The sequence below is a fragment of the Protopterus annectens genome, chromosome 14.part0 (assembly GCF_019279795.1).
Source record: "Protopterus annectens isolate FY-2018-M chromosome 14.part0, PAN1.0, whole genome shotgun sequence".
Lineage (NCBI taxonomy): Eukaryota > Metazoa > Chordata > Ceratodontiformes > Protopteridae > Protopterus > Protopterus annectens.
Window position 1 is genome coordinate 481,092,093 of NC_056748.1, and position 20,947 is coordinate 481,113,039.

General features: G+C 40.7%; 1 protein-coding gene across 1 annotated transcript in view; it reads left to right on the forward strand.

The window, feature by feature from the left end:
• Positions 1-20,947, forward strand: part of RRP12 (ribosomal RNA processing 12 homolog) — a 1,805,151-nt gene that overhangs the window by 80,390 nt on the left and 1,703,814 nt on the right. The window contains exon 3 of the mRNA XM_044056239.1: positions 7,421-7,504. Coding sequence (XP_043912174.1) covers positions 7,421-7,504 — 84 coding nt within the window. The remainder of the gene's footprint in view (positions 1-7,420; positions 7,505-20,947) is intronic.

Sequence of the window (20,947 nt, forward strand, 5' to 3'; positions counted from 1 at the left end):
GGAACCCCACACAGCCTTCCTGAAGACACTGGAGGGTATAACTGTATCTCCAAACACCATCATATTAGGTGACTTCAACTACCCGAATATAGACTGGGAACATTACTCAAGCCCTAACTTTCTAGCCCAACGGTTCCTGTAGTTCATAAATTCAAATGCCATGGAACAGCTAGTCACTGTTCCCACGAGAGGAGAAAATATACTAGATCTCATTATCACAAACATGGGGACAAAATGCTCCACACTGGAAGTATATCCCTCATTGGTGAGATCTGATCATAAACTAATCTCACTGGAAATCCACATCCCGCCCCCACCCCAAACAAAAATGACCACAGTGAAGAACTTCTCTAAAGCAAACTTCACACTACTCAAGACTGGTGTGGAATCCTTCAAGGCCCCTGAGCCAGTGGAAACCACAACCCAAGCTGCGGATGCCCTTACAAATGCCTTCTATGAACACCTCCAGGACTGCATGGATCAGGCAATCCCAAATAAAACCAAGACTCTTTCCACAAAGGGCAAATGTCCAGTCTGGTGGACCCCAGCCATTAACAAACTTTACAATAAGAGGAGAAAGCTATTACATGATAGAACAAAATCCATAAAAGGGAAATCGCCCCTGATCATTATTAGTAAAAAAATATGAGCACTCATAAAATCAACTAAGGCCAATTTTGAGAGAAAAATTGCCATGGATTCAACGGACAATCATAAGGTCCTTTTTCAGCTATGTTAGGAACCTGGGTGGAAACTACCAGATATGCTCAATTAGCCCAAAATGATACAAAAATCACTGAACCCACAGACATTGCCAACATACTGGCAGACAGGTTCAGTGCAAACTTCACCCCCCTCTCCCCCCCTAAAGGAGAGAGAACTATCCCAGCGGAGTGTAGCCTCCCAGACATCTCAAATGCGCAGGTGAAAGCTGCTCTCTCTAAAGCTAAAAACACAGCATCAATGGGACCGGATGGTGTCCCCGGCTGTGTGCTACACGAGCTAAATGAGGAATTAAACCCGCACATAAGGCAGCTGTTTAATCTCAGCCTTTACCACAGGATACGTGCCCAAGGAGTGGCATATGGCAACTGTGGTCCCACTCCACAAAGGCGGTGCCTCTACGGACCCTGGTAATTACCACCCCATAAGCTTAAGTCTAGTCTGCAAAGCTATGGAGAGGATCATAATGGAGCTCATAAACAAAGATGTAGGGGACTTGCAGACATTGGACCCAACCCAGTTTGGCTTCGTCAAGGGCAGATCATGCCTTTTGAACTTGGTCGACTTCTTCGAAACAGTCACCAAGGCCATTGATGAGGGAAAGGCAGTCCATACAGCCTACCTTGACCTTGCAAAGGCTTTCGACACAATACCCCACTCGGGTATTGTAGAAAAACTTACCACTTAAATGTAAACCCATATGTCACAAGATGGGTTGCAAACTGGCTTAAGGACAGAACCCACAGGGTTAGAGTTGCTGGCGCTATGTCAGACTCCAAGCCGGTCACAAGTGGTGTCCCACAGGGCTCGGTCCTTGGCCCCCTGTTGTTCGGCATCTACTTCTCAGAAGTACAGGCCAACATGGGAGGACTTTGGCTGACAAAGTTTGCTGACGACTGCAAACTGGGCGCCATAGTGGAAAGTGCCTCGGACACGGATATCCTTCAGAAGGGACTCACGTAAACAGATAGCTGGTGCCAGAGCCATGGCCTGAAGTTAAACGCCAAAAAATGTATAGTCATACCCTTTGGGAAAAACAAGGTAACCCCAAGCTACCATATAGGTGGCAATCCACTAAGCACAGAAGAGGTTATCGGGGACCTGGGGACCCAGGTTGACAGTGGCCTTTCTTTTGACACTCGCGTTGCCAAAGTGGTTAGAAAGACCTTCTACATTGCCCACCTGATCATGAAGGGATTCACATCCAGATCTAGTGAGGTCATTGTTCCCTTGTACTCTTCACTTATCAGACCAATGATAGAGTACAATGCCCCATTCGGGATGTATCTCACCCGACATCTGCAGCAATTGGAGAGACCCCAAAAGTTCCTCACCAAAAGGATAAAGGGACTCCAAAATCTGTCATATGCTGCCAGATTGAAGAAACTCCAGCTCTATTTAGTTGCATACCGTCTGCTCAGAGGTGACATGTGCCTGACATACAAGGCCATGTCCAACCCGAAATTAATGGACATGCTCCACCTCAAAAAATCCAAATCCACCAAAACCACTAGAGCAAGCAACTTAAACCTTAGCACGGATATAAATAGGACGTGCTGGAGGGATAGATTTATCACTCAGAGACTCCCTATGCTGTGGAATAAAATCCCGGTCCATGTGAGGCAGAGCACCTCGCTGGCTCTGTTCAAGAGAAATCTTGACCTGTGGATGGGAGATCGTAGGTTTATCCCGGAATCATCTCTGTGTCACTGCTGGACAGAGGCACAACAAACTAATGGGCACAGTACTTTTCATATAAGGTGGCGTAAGCCACAAAAATTTGGGCTAGGCTTATAAATGCCTTAGGGCAGATAGCCTAGTATAAACCTATGAACCTATGAACCTATATATATATATATATATATATATATATATATATATATATATATATATATATATGAACCTATATATATATATATATATATATATATATATATATATATATATGAACCTATATATATATATATATATATATATATATATATATATATATATATATATATATATATATATATATATATATATATATATATATATATATATATATATATATATATATATATATATATATATATATATATATATATATTACATACATATATATATATATATATATATATATATAATATATATATATATATATATATATATATATATATATATATATATATATATATATATATATATATAATATATATATATATATATATATATATATATATATATATATATATATATATATATATATATATATATATATATATTATATATATATATATATATATATATATAATATATATATATATATATATATATATATATATATATATATATATATATATATATACTTATGAACCTGTGTATATATATGTATATATATATATATATATATATATATATATATATATATATATGAACCTATATATATATATATATATATATATATATATATATATATATATATATATATATATATATATAAATGAACCTATATATATATATATATATATATATATATATATATATATATATATATGAACCTATATATATATATGAACCTATATATATATATATATATGAACCTATATATATATATATATATATATATATATTATGTATGTATATATTTATATATATATATATATATATATATATATATATATATATATATATATATAAACCTATATATATATTATTATTTTTTTTAATGATGGTCATTACTACCCTATCTTGAGAATGTGGTTTAATACCAGTGTCATAACTTTAACAATTTCACAATTATATAACAGGGACTTCTGTTTTGTGAAAGTACATTAAACTGCCAGTTCACTTCACCTCTCTGCTTCTGTCCAACTTGGAGCCAAACCCACACTTTGAAGTAGCCTGACTGGAAGGAGTCCATAAGTTGTACACATTACCTTCCATTCATTTGAATGTAAAGCAGACTGGCTCTTAAGTTATCTTGTGCTCAAAGCTTAGCATCCATGTATCTGTCTTGGTCAAATCAACTTTACATCTTTTTATGTTCTCCAGGTAAAACAACTAAAACTTTCATCATCTGCATCTTAAAATATCATTAAATATGCTTAACATTTGTTCTTCAAATAATCCATCCTCTTACACTGTCTTGTAAATTTAGGATTAATCCTAAACACAAGTTGTACGATAATATACTCTTAACTGTTTCTTATAAATTGCATTGTACTACAGCAGTATTAAGTAAATTTGTATTACTGTCTGTCACTTTCATAAAGTATATCCATTTTTTTAATTATGTTTGCTAACACTACATTGTAAATGAACAAATTCTTTATTTCTGAAAATATATTGTGTGTCAACCTTAAGTTTTGTAGGAGGTACTTGTAATTCCAATTTAGTTACCAGCGCTAAAACAAGTTGTTAGCGCATACTTTTACTTTCAGAACCCCCTGTGGCACTATTTAGATACCGATACAAAATCTAAAATGGTAAACCACTACCCCCACTGTCTGCTGACCATCAGCCTCATGGCCATTTGGCCCACTTGTTTCTCATCATTGGGGCGTGATGGTCTAGACCGCCATCAGGGTCATTTGCAATTTGTTTTCTCCTTGGACATAGCTCACATGCACCTGGCCAGGTGCAGGGGGGGGGGGCATCTGGAGAACCCATCCTCTCACTTCCACAAGAGCTATTCCCTCCAAGCAGCCCTGCCCGTCCCCTCCTAGCTCAATTTATGTTCCATCTAGTCTCCACCCTGGGTATGTCACCACTCTGTGTACACCTGAGTACATGCTGACATCTCCCACTACCCACTTCCCAAAAAAGCTTTCAGTCCTTCCCTTCCTTTTCTGGCTCGTCCAGTGCTGGAGCTGATAATTGAACCTGGGTCACTCTCTAGTCAGGGCTCCATCCTTTTGGGTTGACCTCTGTCTTCAAGGTTCGCTGTATTATTTCATATGGGCTTCTTATTAGGAGTCCATGGACTCTGTCCTCCCCACTATCTGCTGTTTTTCCTGTATGTCTACTGGAGGTCATAGTTAGAATGGGGAATTTAGAACTGTTAAATATAATTGTTTTGATCTGGATCTGGCTCTCTGATGTGGGGTTTGGCAACTTTAATTGTTAGTTTGTACTTTAGACTTCTGTCTGACTAATGTATTTTCTGAACTAGAATTACTGCCAATCCATGTATGTTATGACTGTGGGTGCCATAGTTTTTATTATCTGTGAACTTTTTATTAATGGGGAGTATTTTTTCTGGGGGGATGTTGTGGATCATAACATTGTTTAGTCTGTTGTGAATCACAGCCAAGTTGAGAATCTGCTAGCTACCTTCTAATGGTGGTGTGATGCTTGTTTTGTAGAGGTATTTATGAAAGGTGTGCTAAATCATAGGAGGTTTGCAAGGTTAATTATGACAATGCAAGAAGCAGTATATGTTGTTTGGTGCTTTATAGTGAAGTACTGTCTAGGGGAAGATGTACCAAAACTTGCAATAGGCTGATGGTAAAACAAAGCCATGCAGATGAAATTGCCAGTATATTTAACCAAGACCAACTTAGAAAAGCAATTCACTGGGTCCACACCATAAGCTCCATACCTCTACAGGAAAAACAAGACCAAAATTCTTATGAACACACTTTATTCCAAACACAAAAAGTTAAGCGCTTTCGTCTCCCTCACCAAAACGGAGACTTCTTCAGAACTAAATTATTATTCCCATAAGCATCTGTATAATAGGTGGCATTTACATTCTAGCTAATTAGACAATTTACAAATTAAAAATTATGTAATTAGTGATCCACAGCACTCCATAAACTGACAACTTAAAACATTTATGTTAAAGTATAAAATGTTGAAGCTTTAAGAAAAATACTATGTTGCATCCCAAGCTCGTTTTTTTTTTTTTTTTTTTGTTTTTTTTTTTTTAATAACACTGGAGCCAAATTAATGTTCTCATTAATACCTGGTGGTGTGTTGAGTTTAATTTTATTATCCAGAAAAGTTTTTGTAACTCCTGTCAGAGCTCCCACCACTCGCCTTGGGTATTTCATAGAACTTGTTCTAAGATCCCAAATTTAAATCTAGTGAAGTCCTGACACTGTAAGGAGTGTTTATACAGTGAATTATTCACATTACCCCTTGATACTGTGTACAAATGTTTGTAAATCCTTGTTCTAAGTTTTCTTTCTGTCTTGCCTATATAAAAACTGCCACAAGTTTGGCAGATTGTAACGGCAAGGATATAGTTTACATTTCTAGTTCCTTTGTGCACATTAACCTTGTATCAATTTTCCTTAAATACTATATTATTAGATTCAAGTATGTAGGGGCATTGCCGGCATGTCCCGCACTTGGTAGTACTTTTATCAAGTAGAGAAATGATTTTGACAGGGTATTTAAATATTGATTTCAAATTCCTCCCCATCTTGTAAACAAAGTTCGGCTTGTTCCCTGGAATTTTTAGGACATCAGAATTGCCCTTGTGTTCATAAGAATTTTGGTCCCATTATTCCTGTGGAGGTATGGAGCTTATGTTGTGGACCCAGTGAATTGCTTTTCTAAGTTGGTTTTGGTCAAATAGGCTGATGGTACCCATGTTCTCTGTACCCATGAACTACCACATAGGTGGTAGTCTACTTAACACCGAAAGTGTGATAAGAGACCTTGGGACACAGGTGGATAGTAGTCTCTCCTTTGATAATCACATCGCCACAGTAGTCAGGAAATCCTTCTGCGTTGCACACCTCATCACAAAAGGTTTCTCATCCAGGAAAAAAGAGGTCATTGTTCCCCTCTACTCATCACTCATTAGACCCATTATAGAGTACAACGCCCCTTTTGGTATGTACCTCACAAGACCTCTACAACAATTGGAAAGGTCACAGAAATACCTCACAAAGAGGATTACCGGCCTCAAACCGATGCCTTCCGCAGATAGTCTCAAAAAACTCCAGATTTACTCTTTCGCATATCGCCTACTCGGAGGCGATCTCTGCCTAACATAAAAAGCTATGTCAAACCCAGAGCTATTGGACATGCTCCACGTAAAGAAATCCCAATCCCTTCGAGCTACACGCTCTAGGGACCTAAACCTTGTCACCACAATAAACAGGACATGCTGGAGGGATAGTTTCCTGTCTGAGAGACTTCCCATACTCGAACAAACTACCTATCTATATCAAACAAAGCTCCTCATTAGCACTCTTCAAGAAAAATCTTGATGATTGGATGGGAGGTAGGAAATTCACCCCGGGGATCACTTCTGTGGCTCTCCTTGACAGGGGCACAGGAAAATAATTTTCTTGGGTGGCAAAAGCCAGGGTTCAGTGTGGCTAGGCTTATATAGGCCCTAGGGCCAATAGCCTAGGACCTACCTATGAACCTATGGTGACGTGCATTTGTAAGTCCTGGTCTAATTTAATTATGTAACGAAAGGTAACATAACGTAGATATGCCTCAGGATTTGTAAAAGAAAAGGGTGGCATTGCTTACTGTGAAGGAAAACTAAGTGGGTTATTTGAGTTTGATCAGCATGAATCTTAAAATGTATATATAAAAAATATATAGGTTTTTTTTTTTTTTTTTGCTTGCTTTGGGAAGTTGAGGCACTAGTGATGTTGCTTGGCACAAACTTGTGCATTTAATACAAGTCGGCAAATATTTCCCCCCAAATCCCTTGCTTGTGTTTTGATTAGAATTCTTTCTATTATAGGTCTGTGCAGTACTTGCTGCCGTTACTGATGTAATCCGCTCACAAGGAGGGCAGGAAACTGAGACAGAGTATTTTGCTGCTTTGGTAAGTCTCTGCACTATCTGATCCTCAGAGTACACTTAATCTCTTTCCTCATTGCAACATGGTTGTATTTTAGTGATTCTACAGCAGTTTTTATAACAAATGGTGTTCATTTTATGTTTGCTTACTCCTGGAGTCAGAGGATGGAAAAAAGCCTTCATTCTGTCATTAAAAACAATATTTCTCTTGTTTTTAATGAACATAACTCCATTTATTGCCCATAGCTTTGAAGACTGAGCTTTTGAGTTAAAGGCAACATGCTCACTTTTTTGCATTGTATAGCATGTGATATGCTCCCTCCCTTTATTCGGGTTTGCAGGAAAGCTTAACCTGGTTACTGCAGATCTGTAGGATGTAGCATCTTGGGGTCCTTGTTGTACCATGCATGATGGTTTATTGCAGCATTAAGGATTTGATAGCACACTGGATAATATAGGCTTTTGGGGTACTGCATCTGGGGAAAAAAATGAACATGTTTAGGTACTTAAAACTGCTAACATTGTAAATACCTTATTGCTAAAAGCAGAGTTAAGGATGGCAACAGTAAACTACAGCATACTGAAAAGTAACAAGTGATGTCTTGTCATACTCCGTTACACCTTTCTGAATTTTTTCTGAATACATTTAGCATGTATAAATCTATCTTCTGATTAATTTGCAATATACAGTATTTCCAGATTTATAAATGTGTGCTGTTGGTAGTACTGAAATCCATTCTAAAACTAACTTTTTGAATGTATTGATTTACAGCAGTTGTATTTATTGCTTTATGTTTAAATTCATATACTAAAACAATTAATTGTTGGAACCTGTGTTCTGAGAGACTGCCTTCCAATCTATCTGCAAATATACAGAGCTGAGTATATTTTTTTGGTTTTAGAGTTTGTACTGTTAGTTGTTGCTTAGATCTCTGAAACTGTTTTGTCCCACCCACCCTTCCTATTTTTGGCTTGTAGTTTAAATTTGGTGGCTTTTGCAGATGCCCGCCCCCACTGTAGATTTGATCTGGGACACTCGCCCATTCCCATCTGTTTACCACATTCTACCTAATAAACTCTCTCTGCACTTGCTTTTAGCCCTTTTTAATCTAATTGCATTTTTTAAACTGTGTTTGGTCTAATATTGCTACATACTCAAGTGTGTTAGCTTGCACTGCATGTGAATTGTTTTTACTTCTGTTTTTGCTACTTTTCTGAAAAAAAAAAAAAAAAAAAAAAAAACTGTAAGCCTGTTTCCTACCTTTCCTGTAACTAGTGTTCCAGGTACAGATTTGCTGTATCTAGGACTGCATGTAAACTTCTGAGCCCCCCAAGCCTTTCTGTGTTGGAGGGAAGCCTTCTAGCTTATCAGTGGGAGTGGTAAGCACTAGGTAACCTGTCTACCACATAAGGAGTGGTTCTGGCCCAGAAATTGTAGTTATTGGCCATTTGGACAATCTCTTCCATCTCTCTCAGCTTTCTGATTTGAAAGCCTGCATTTGCACTTGTTTCTTTCCTGTAACTGTTTTGCTTATTCATGCTCAGCACTTGTTCAGAACTCGTAAGAACTAAATAAGCTACTAATTACTATAGCACTCAACCTTCCTCATTACCTAGAGGAAAACGGTTTTTGTACTTACTTTTCTCACTTGCTTAGAGAAAAACAGCTCTTGTACTCACTTTCCTCACTTATCTAGAGGAGAATAGTTTTTTATTCAGGCATGTCCAAGGGACAGCTCCCAGTGTTCTCTCATGTCTATCTAATGAATCTGGGCATCTTGAGGTAATGTAGAAATTGCCTCATGTACACAGACAACCCTCTCCTCCTACCACCCAACACTACAACCTGTGAGAGATTCACTTATCTAGCCAAACTGGAGGTAAAGCTCTCTCCAACCAAGACTGAACATGACAGTCATGAGAAGGTAAACATTTGCACCACGCCACACTCCTCACATAGTCTCACTAAATCTACACCACTAAAATCCACGCATAACACAACAACATTCGTGGAGGCTCTCAGTAATAATCTGTCTAAGCAACAGAGACCTCCAAAGTAGAAACGCAAGCAGCCTTCATCCCCCAACACAACCCAAATGACATATAGCCCACAGACTCAGTATGCCTCTCCACTGCAGCCAATAAGGCAAAACAACGTACCCAACACTCTAGTCATAGGTGACTCTATAGTCAGGCACACTGATGTCCCACTCACCAGGCTAAACGAGGAGAAGGTTACTGTCAGCTGCCTGTCGGGTGCCAGGACCCACCACATAACCCATGCACTCAGGTCACTCCACAACAAGTACAAATATGACTCTCATTGTCCATGTTGGTGTGAAGGACTTGAGACATACCTCCCTGGACTACATGAAAAGAGACATGGAAGAGCTCTCTGATCTTGTAGCCCAGGCAGGTATGACCCTAGCCCTGAGAAGCATTCTGCCATCGCCAAGAATGATACCGCAGTACAAGGACAAAATGATTGACTTCAACAATTGGCTAAGCTTCTGGTGTCATTCTAAGGAGATCCAGAATCTGTCTGCTTGGGATGACATGATCGACAGACCACAATGCTTTGCCAGAGATGGCCTGCACCTGTCGCCCCTGGGATTCCGGATACTGGCAAAGGCTCTTGCTGCCCCTATAGTGCCTTTTTTAGGCAAGGTTCAAATAACAAATTCACCACCGTAACAGGAACAGGCAAGCAAAAACTGAGGGTAATGCTACTCCATGCTAGAAGTCTAAATCTCAAAATGCAGTTACTCAAGGCACTCCTTAAAATGGAGAACATCGATGCCTGTGCATTGACTGAGACCTGGTTCAAAGCTCCAGAGAGCACCCCTGCACTACCAGGCTATAACTCGTACCACACTTTTCGGCCGTGTAACCTGGACCGAAAAACCAAAGGCGGAGGTGTGTCCATATTCATTAAGGATATCCACACCTCCAGGCTAGTTGCTCAGCATAATGCATCCGAGGTTATCAAAGTGCAACTAACTCTGGGCAAAACTGCAATCCAAATTGTAGCTTGCTACAGATCCCCCACCATGCCCCAGGATTCCCACTCCTTTTCTTGATGTACTGAAAAATATTAGGGTTCAACCAAACACCCTAATAATGGGCGACTTCAACTACCCCACCATTAACTGGGAAAACTACTCGTGTACCAACTTAGCTCAACGATTTCTGGAATTCATAAACTCCAATGCCCTGGATCAACTTATCCACACCTCCACCAAGGGCAACAATATCCTAGACCTAGTCATTACCAACATGAGTGAAGTCAACTCCTTGTTGGTCCTATCCGACCATAAGCTAATCACTCTTGATATCCACATCCCGCCCCCACCCCACGTTAAGGAAACCACAGTAAAAAAATTTCTACAAAGCCAACTTCTTGCTTTTTAAGACAGAAATGGTGAACTTCATGACACCCATGCAGATGGACAATACAGTTACAACTGCTGAATCCTACACAAATGCACTCTATAAGCACTTGCACGAGTGCATGGATCGTGCTATCCCAAGCAGAATCAAGACTCTATCCTCCAAAAAAAAGGAAGCCAATCTTGTGGTCCCTTGCCATAAACAAACTGTACAACAGAAGGAAGAAACTGTTGCAAAGGAGAGAGAAATTCCATGAGTGGAGGAGCTCCCTGGTCAGCCTCAGTAAGAAGCTTGAGATCCCTTATAAGATCCTCCAAAGCTACCTACGAAAACAAAATCACCACCAATTCTAAGGACATCCACAAAACATTCTATAGCTATGTCAAGAATCTTGATGACAACACCCAGATCTGCTCTGAGTTGCAGCACAACAGCACGAAACTTACAGAACCAACTGATATTGCCAACATCCTGGCAGGTGGGTTCAGTGCTAACTTTATCCTCCTCACCCCCTAAAGGGCCCATATCTGTACAGGAAGAATGCATAGTCCCTGTAATCACAACTACGCAGGTAAAAGCTGCATTCTCTAAAGCCAAAAACGTAGCATCCATGCGACAGGACAACATCCCCAGGCTGCGTTTTACATGAACTTCAGAACTAACTGGCTCCCCACTTAAGCACCATGTTCAATAATAGCCTTGCATCAGGCTTTGTGCCCACTGAATGGTGTACAGCAACAGTTATCCCACCCCACAAAGGGGGAGCCACCACTGATTCCGGGAACTATAGACCTATTAGGCTGACGAGCCTGGTCTGCAAGGCCATGGAACATATCATCATGGAACTCATAAACAAAGACATTGGTAACCTCCAAACTTTGGATCCCACCCAGTTCGGGTTTGTGAAAGGCAGATCATGCCTCCTGAACCTGATTGACTTCTTTGAGGCAGTCACCAAAGCCGTAGATGAGGGTAAGGTGGTTCACACAGCCTATCTTGACGTCGCAAAGGCTTTTGACACCATTCCCCATTCTGGCATTATAAAACTAAAGTAGGTATAAATCCCTACGTCACCAGATGGGTTGCCAACTGGCTCACTGACAGAACCCACACTGTAAAAGTTGCAGACTCCAAATCTGACCTCAAAGCATTGACAAGTGGAGTACCACAGGGTTCCGTCCTGGGACCTCTACTGTTTGGTGTCTACTTCTCTGAAGTACAGGCTAACACAGAAGGCCTCTGGCTAACTAAGTTCGCAGATGACTTCAAACTAGAAGCCATAGCAAAGTCCCCAAATGATGTGGACATCCTACAGAAGGGCCTCGCTGAGACAGATGCCTGGTGTCAGAGCCATGACTTCAAGCTCAAAGCCAAAAAGTGGTGTCATCCCCTTTGGTAAAAACTCTGTACCCATGAACTAGCACATAGGCAGCAATTTACTTAACACTGAATGTGTGTTGAGACCTTGGGACTCAGGTGGACATTAGCATCTCCTTTGATAGTCACATCGCCACAGTAGTTGGGAAGTCCTTCTACGTGGCACACTTCATCATAAAAGGGTTCTCATCCAGGAAAGAAGAGGTCATTGTTCCCCTCTACTCGACACTCATTAGACCCATTATAGAGCACAACACCCCTTTTGGAATGTACCTCACAAAACATTTGCAGCAGCTGGAAAGGCCACAAATGTACCCCACAAAGAGGATTACTGACCTCAAACAAATGCCCTTCACTGACCGCCTCAAAAAACTCTAGCTTTACTCCATAGCATATCGCCTACTCTGAGGTGATCTCTGCCTAACATATAAAGCTATGTCACACCCAGAGCTGTTAGACATGCTACACCTAAAGAAATCCCAATCCCTCTGAGCTACACTCTCTAGGTATCTACACCTTGTCATCACAATAAACTGGACATACTGGAGGGATAGATTCCTGTCCCAGAGACTTCCCATACTCTGGAACAGACTACCCATCTATGTCAAGCAAAGTTCTTCATTAGCAGTCTTCAAGAAAAGTCTTGAGTGGATGGGAGAAAGGAAATACACCTCGGGGATCACTTCTGTGTCTTTGCTTGACAGTGGCACAGGAAAATAGCTTTCTTGGGTGGCGTAAGTCAGGGAACCTTGTTGGCTAGGCTTACGTAGGCCCTTGGACCGATAGCCTAGTACCTACCTATGAACCTATTAATGTAATAACATTGTGTTGTTCAGTAAATGAGTGGTTGGATCTTTCTTAGTTGCTAGTAAAGTTGCTGTGAAAGATGAAACTGGAATTTTTCCATTGTTTTTAACTGTTCTACTGTTTGACTTACTCATGGTATTACTGAAGTATCCTCAATTGTCTGTATGCAGGCCTCTGATGCCCAGCCATGGTAGAGAATTCAAAATTTGATTTTTTTTTTTTTTGAGTTGCCGCGATTGGCTGCACTGTTTATAGTGTTGATCATGTGGTGCACATCTCATTATTAAATAGCCTTTGTGAAAAAGGAGAAATACTGTGTGTTTTATTTATTTATTTTTTTTTAAACTGTCTTGCTGATGTGATTTGTGCTTAAATTTGCTGGGGATGCCCAGTTGCGTAGATGTTTGTTGTCCAGTCACAATAGGAATTCCATATCTGATTGTATGTGCTCTTTAAAACTTGGGTCCTCGTGAGCATCAGCTAAATGAAAACGCCAAGATGCAGTTGTCTTCACTTTTCATATTTTCATCTGTATTGGTGTAGGTCACTTTCCCCTTTTTTTTGTTGTGGTAATTAGATTTAAAGTGATATTCATATGAGCACATTGTCTGTCCACAGTGCATTATTCTAAAAAATGCCCTGTATTAAAAAATCTGTTATTGCCCTACACCCCTACGGGGGACCTCTGTTCGAGTGATAAATTTCTACCAAGCACTACTAAAGCAAATACTTTGAGGGAGTCCTTGTAGTCTTGTTACATCTCCAAACTCTGGAACACCATCCCTATACAACTATAAATGACAAACTCCAAAGCTACAGAATCCAGCTCAAGCAATACATTACCTATTGTAGGTCATACTCATGTTCATCACCAGGTTTAGATCTTTTTGCCCTCCTCTTCTTGAATCTTTACGCCCTTAACAACTTTCCTTCTGCAGTTGAATTTGTACACCCCTCTTTACCCTGCTCTTAACACATCATATTTCTCTTTTTCTAACTGCCCCCCTCTACTGCTCTACCCCTGTTATGCAGCCCCTGTGTACCCAGGTTATAAACCTAGTTAAAACAGCTTGGAATGGACTCCCTAAATCGATCTAATACTGTGCCTTACTCTGTGTCGTATAATATTACCACTGTGCTGCTGTAAATTACTACGGTCTCCCCTTCCCTCCTACATAATTCTATAACTTCGTTATATCTCTTGAATGATTTAGAAACCTATCCAATACTAACATTTCCCTTGCTAGTTAATTTTATAACTTAGTTTAATATGCATTTTGAACTCCTTGCAATCCTTTCTGTACTGAAATGTAAGAACACTAAACTTTACCGTGGTGTTTTCCCTGTTACAGTATCGATCCATTTACTTCCTGCAACATTTTAGATGTTCAAGAACTGTATAGACATAATTGTTTATGTAAATACTTTACTGTTTGTCCTTGTCTTGGAATTGTTTTTTTTATTTTTTTTTTTTTAGTATGAATAAGAAATGTAACTGTTTTTCTGAGACCTGTCCGAGAGCGGGTCCTTGCTGAAAATGGACTGTGCCCTGTTGGACTTTCCCTGTCAACAAAAATAAACAAGTAAATTAGCTTCCATTGTCAGACATGCACTGCTGCCTTTAGTGTATTTTAAAACAGCGCATCGGGTTTGTGATTTATTTGTGACCTTTTTAATTCCTGAAGTTTGTCAGCCCCTCCCCCCCAATGAAGTATAATGACATGTTATCAATATTTTATTGGGCTGTGCTCCTTTCAGGTCTGTTTAATATTTTTTGGCTATATGCTGATTAACATGTTGTAAATTAAATCGTCTAATGCTTTTCAGCCTCTTAAATTCTGTTGACACTATGTGGTCATAACAAGAGCTCAGGCAGTACACTTTACAGAGTGTCCAGTGACGAGTAGATTGAGGTCCGGTGTGATCCTGCTAATTACTCATTATAGGTTGACATGCTCTTTAATACAGGAAACAAATCAGCGGATCCGTAATAAACTTCAGAAACTGATGTTGTGAAGGAAATTCTGAAACTGCTGCTTGAGATACTTTAATCTGTATTTTGATAAGGGCAATTACCATACCATGTGAGTGGTAGCTGTCTTCACAAACAATTACTACAAACAAAAAATAGGCGAGTAGAATAGCTCATAATGCTTATTGTAACTTTAGAATATTACTGGAGCGCACCTGTTTTGAATAGCTTTAGAATGGTAGGAAATACAGAGCAACTCAGCCTTGTGACCATTTATGCCTTGCCAGTAGCAGCCCTTGATTGATCCCCCTTTTTTGAGGAGGGCTAGGCCAGTCAAGCTAGGGGTAAATGTGACGATACCTATCTTATCATCCAGCTCCTGTTTGAAGGAAGATAATGTATGACAATTTGCAGTAAGTCTGGTTTAGAGGTGAAGGGGCTGGTTATTGAACCTCTCTATCCACCATGTGTATCTGTTTGTGAGGATTTTGATCCTTGGCTCTGGTATTTGTTGGACTATTTAATGTGGGGTAATTCAAGATATCCAGGACCAGTGGGTCCCTAGTGGCACAGAAGGCAAGACGAGGCATAGATCTCCTCTCAGAAGCCTTATAACATACTGAGTAAAGGGACAATGCCTCAGTTTTTATGGTAGCTTGGGTGGGGGGGGGGTAAGCTTTTTTTTTTTTTGGAAACTCTGGGGTCTTTCTAGCTTTTGTCTTGTGAGGTACATCCCAAAGGGAGCATTGTATTGAATAATTGGTGTAATCATTGCTGAGTGTAAGGGGGCAATGGTCTTTTTTTTTTCTAGATGTATATAATGTTCCTTTCTCAATTAACTCTACTAAGTAGAAGGACTTTCTGTCTACTGTTACTTGATCTAAGTTGAGGGAATTATTCCTAGGTCTTAACATTCTCATTTTGGATTGGGGGGTTGTCTAGCAAATGTGGCAGTATTACCCTTTTTTTATCCTTCAGTATGAGCAGGTTATCAGTACACCAGCTATTACAAGTGTAAGTTCTTGCTTTAGGAGTTTGGTGTCAGAGGGGGCCTTAACAGTGACTCCCATTTTGCAGTAATTACCATTTTGGTTAAGCAGAGGTTTTGGCTCATGATCTTGAATTCAGGAAAGTACATGTTAAACAAAAGCAGCCCTTGCTCTACGCCTTTATAGTACACCACTGATCACATTCATACTCTGAGGCACCAACTACCCTATTGTGTGGGTTCTGCCTTGTAGCCAATTTGCTGTCCATCTTGACACATAGTAAACTTAATTATAAATGGATCCCTAACTATGATAGCATTGGGATGATGTCAAATGCCTTGGCTAGTTCAGTGTATACTGTTTGGACAGCGTAACTGCTGTCAGCAGCCCGCATTACCCTTAAAAAAATATTTAACCAAATTCACTTGACAAGATTTACCTTTGACAAAGTCAAACTGCTGTTGATCTAGCCTGATAAGATTCAGTATCGTAACTGATCAGGTCTGTTATTAACAGCTTGATTTAGTCCATATTGTTCAATCTGTTACCTTACAGCTTTATACAGATAAAAGAATTTATCAGGCCGCATGCTTTAGAGAATGCCCAGTGACTTGATCAGAGTGAGGTCTAATGTGATCCTGGTATTCCTTACTGGTCTGCATAATTACACACACACAACTACTTGGGCGGCTGGACTTATAGCTCTGTGGTCAGTGGTGGGGCCACCCTTGTGAAGTGGCATTATTACTGCTGTACCCCAAGCCTCACAGACAGTAAGTAAACTCTGGTTAAATACTTGGATTGTCTCTGCTAGGGCTTCAGTACTGGTAAACAGCCAAGTATATTTGTAGACTTGGCAGTACAAGTTCATTAGTATTGATGGAGGGCCCAAGAGATTCGGGAGTAATTGGACTTTGGATAGTTGTTGTCTGGGGTAAAACTGGCACTGGATTTGTTTGCTAGTATGTTGCTAATGTCTACTTGAATCTGTGTAGGTGGCGCTCTTATAAAGAAGTTTAAAGCAATGTTGGGTGGTGGTTCTTTTCTTTAATGTCAGATCAGAATGCATGTGGTGTGTACTGCATCTTTAAGAAGCATGTCAAGGCTATACTTGCACGTATAAATTCCAGACACATGCACTTTCCTAGTAATGTAAGCCAGATTGAGAGCATGCATGATCGCAGTTGTTAGTTTTTATACAAGTTACTTAAGTTAAAGTCAGTAAACTTCTATAATAATAGAGAAGACTCCTCTATTGTGTCCAAAGTAGGAGAGTGACATGGTATCGGAACCGGGATCGAAGAGAATAAGATCCAGAGCAGAGATGACAGTAAAGGGAAAACCAAGAGAAACTAGCACAAAAACGGCCAGAAAACAATTAACTGGCTGTTTATTTGATGAGTGACAAAAATGGGACATTACAAGGGCACAAATCGCATTGTTGACCACAAACCTTTTGTTGAGCAAGTAGAAGGCATGCAAAGTTTGTTGGCTAAAAAGAAATGCTTAAAATAAAGGTATTTGATGAAACAATTAACAGTAATGCAAAATGAATATGTAAAAAGTCTATGGAATCCATTCTCAAGACCTGGAAACCATGATTCCTATCATTCCTTGTCTAAGGACAGAGTTCCTTTAGTGGGCAGAGGCCTGCTACCACAACAAGGGACTCCCTTTCACTCTACCCCTGCCCCCCAAACCCTAACAAACGCATCATACTATGCATGGGGGGCTCACATGGCAAGGCAGTGCATTCAGGGCAAATGGAACCAGAGACAGATGCACCTGCATATCAATCAAAAATAAACGTTAGCTGTACAGAATGCTCTGACAGCCTTCAAAGACCTTATCCTTCCAGGACAACTATTGGTAAAGACAGACAACTCCACAAGTTATGTGGTACATAAACAAGCAGGGGGGAACCCACTCCTACCCTCTCTGGAGATTAGCCATGGCTCTGTGGAACACAGCCTTGCGCTACCAAGTTCACCTACAAGCTCAATTCCTGCTAGGCAAACTAAATTCACTGGCAGACTACTTAAGCAGAAATCTCATGGACCCACATGAATGGAAACTAGTACCCAAAATATTCAACCTCTTGAGGAACAAATGGGGAACTGCAGAGGTAGACCTGTTTGCCTCCCCTCAGAACTACCAATTGAACAAATTCTGCACCAGAACTCTCCACAGTCAAGCTTGGAAAGTGGATGCAGTGTCCCTTACCTAGGAAAGCCTCTCGGTTTATGCCTTCCCCCTCTGCCTCTCCCCTCGAAGGTTCTGCTAAAGATCAAACAGGACAAGCCAAGGACAATACTGATTGCACCAGACTGGCCACGCCAGCACTGGTACCCCCCTCTTGTGCAGTATGACACTGCTACAACCATGGTACCTGCCTCAGACCCCTTCCCTGCTGTCCCAGCAAGCGGGCCACATTCTGCACCCTCCGCTTCAAACCCTGAACCTTGCAGCCTGGCTAATTCCTTGAGCCCTCCTCTAGCATCCCTCAGTAAGCAGGTGCTGGATGTCATTCTGGAGGCAAGGCAGCCTAGTACCAGAAAATCCTATGCTGAAAAGTGGAAAAGATACTGTTCCTGGAGCCAGGCTCAGGGGATGGGCACAACAGTGCCCAGCTTACCTCATATTCTAGAGTACTTAACAGAAATGCTCCACAAGGGCCTATCCTTCTCGTCAGTCAAGATTCATGCCTCTGCCATTTCAGCACTTTATTATACTGAGCCACCCCTCTTCTCTCACCCCTTGCTAAAACAATTCCTTAGTGGGGCCAAAAATGTAAGACCCCCCCCCAGTAGAGCTCACACTCCAGCGTGGGACCTTAGCTTTGTATGGGAAAAGCTCACCCCCCCCCCCTTTGAGCCAGCTGCAACAGCAGAGTTGAAATTCCTTTCTTGGAAAACAGCTTTACTTCTATTCATCACTTCAGCAAGAAGAGTGTGTGAATTATAGGCCCTCAAGGCAATGGAACCCTTCATTACCTTCCATGCGGACAGGGTTTCCCTTAGGACTAATCCTTCCTTTATGCCCAAGGTGGTGTCTAGTGTGGCCCCCCAAAACCAGTCCATTCATTTGCCTACTTTTTTCCCTAATCCACAAAACAAAGGGGAACAGATACTGCACTCTCTGGACATGCACAGACAACTATATTTGGACAAAACTAAGCCTCTCAGAAAATCTGAGCGGCTGCTAGTTGGCTTTGCTGCAGAGGTGAAGGCCATTTCAAAGCAAACCTTTTCCAAATGGAGAGCCCATTGCATTGTCTGCTACAAGCACCATGGAAAACCTACCCCACAGGGGATAAGATCACATTCCACCAGGGCTGCATCTGCCTCTATGGCATTTCTCAGAGTTTATTGTGTGAAAAAAGTGCAACTATTATATGAAATACAAGTATAGCCATTTTGGAAAGTTTCTGTGCTGAGTGTGTTCATTTGCAAAGTGCTGCCATTACAGAGTGTTTCTTGCACTGTAAAGAGTTGCCTAGCAAGGTATCACCATTTTAGGGATATTTCAGTGTGCTGTATGCAGTTATTCGCAAATTGCAACTATTGTGAAATGTTATTGAGTTTTAGGCAAGAGTTCCAGTTTATTCGCATCCTGCAGTTATTTGAAATGCTTTTTACACTGATAAGAGGTGATTTATTGCAAAATGATATTACAACAGTGCCAGACATTTTATTTCACTCGCATCATAAAGTTGAGATGTTTCTTAAACTAATGATAAATGATACAATAGAAGGAGGAAACTAGTACAGAAAAGAGTAAAATCCCAAGAAGGAAAGACTTCCCTGATCAGTATCAGCAAGAAACTGCGATCTCATAAAATCATCCAAGGTTAGTTTCAAAAGAAAAATTGCCAAGGACTCCAAAGATGATCACAAAGCCTTCAACTATGTCAAGAACCTAAGTGGAAACTCTCAGATCTGCTCTGAGTTAGTGCAGAATGGCGCAAAATACACTGAACCGACTTATATTGCCAACATTCTGGCAGACGGGTTTAGTGCAAACTTCACCACCCCCTAAAGGGCTCATAACCATACCAGAAGAATGTAGAGCCCTGGCAGTCACTGACACACAGGTTAAAACAGCCCTATTCAAAGCCAAAAACACAACTTTAATGAGACCAGACTGTGTCCCAGGCTGTGTCTTACACGAACTCCAAAATGTACTAACCCCTCACCTAAATACACTGTTCAAACTTAGCCTTTCTACAGGCTATGTACCCATAGAGTGGTGCACAGCAGCAGTTATCCTGCTCCACAAAGGTGGAGCCACAAAGGACCCCCGGGAACTATCACCCTATAAGCCTGACTAGCCTGGTCTGCAAGGCTATGGAGCGCATAATCATGGAACTCGTTAAGAGACATTGGGAACCTCCAAACGTTGGACCCTACCCAGTGTGGCTTTAAGGGCAGATCATGCCTCCTAAACCTGGTGGACTTCTTTGAGACAGTTACCAAGGATTTAGATGAGGGAAAGGAGGTCCGCACAGCCTACCTAGACCTCGCAAAGGCTTTCGACACCATTCTGCATTCTGGTATTGTAGACAAGCTCACCAGCCTGAACATAAACCCCTACGTCCCGAGATGGGTTGCCAGTTGGCTCACAGATAGAACCCACACAGTGAGTGTTGCAGGCTCTAGGTCAGACTCTAAACTGGTTATAAGTGGCATCCCACAGGGCTCAGTCCTGGGACCCCTCCTGTTCGGTATATACTTCTCAGAGGTACAGGCAAGCACAAGAGGACTGTGGCTGGCCATAATTGACTCTCCGGCTAATACAGACATCCTCCAGAAGGGTCTCACTGAGACTGATACTTGGTGTCAAAGTCATGGCCGAAGCTAAATGCCAAAAAGTGCATAGTCATCCCCTTTGGAAAAGATGACTCCCATCCAAGGCTAAAAAAGCATCAGGGTTT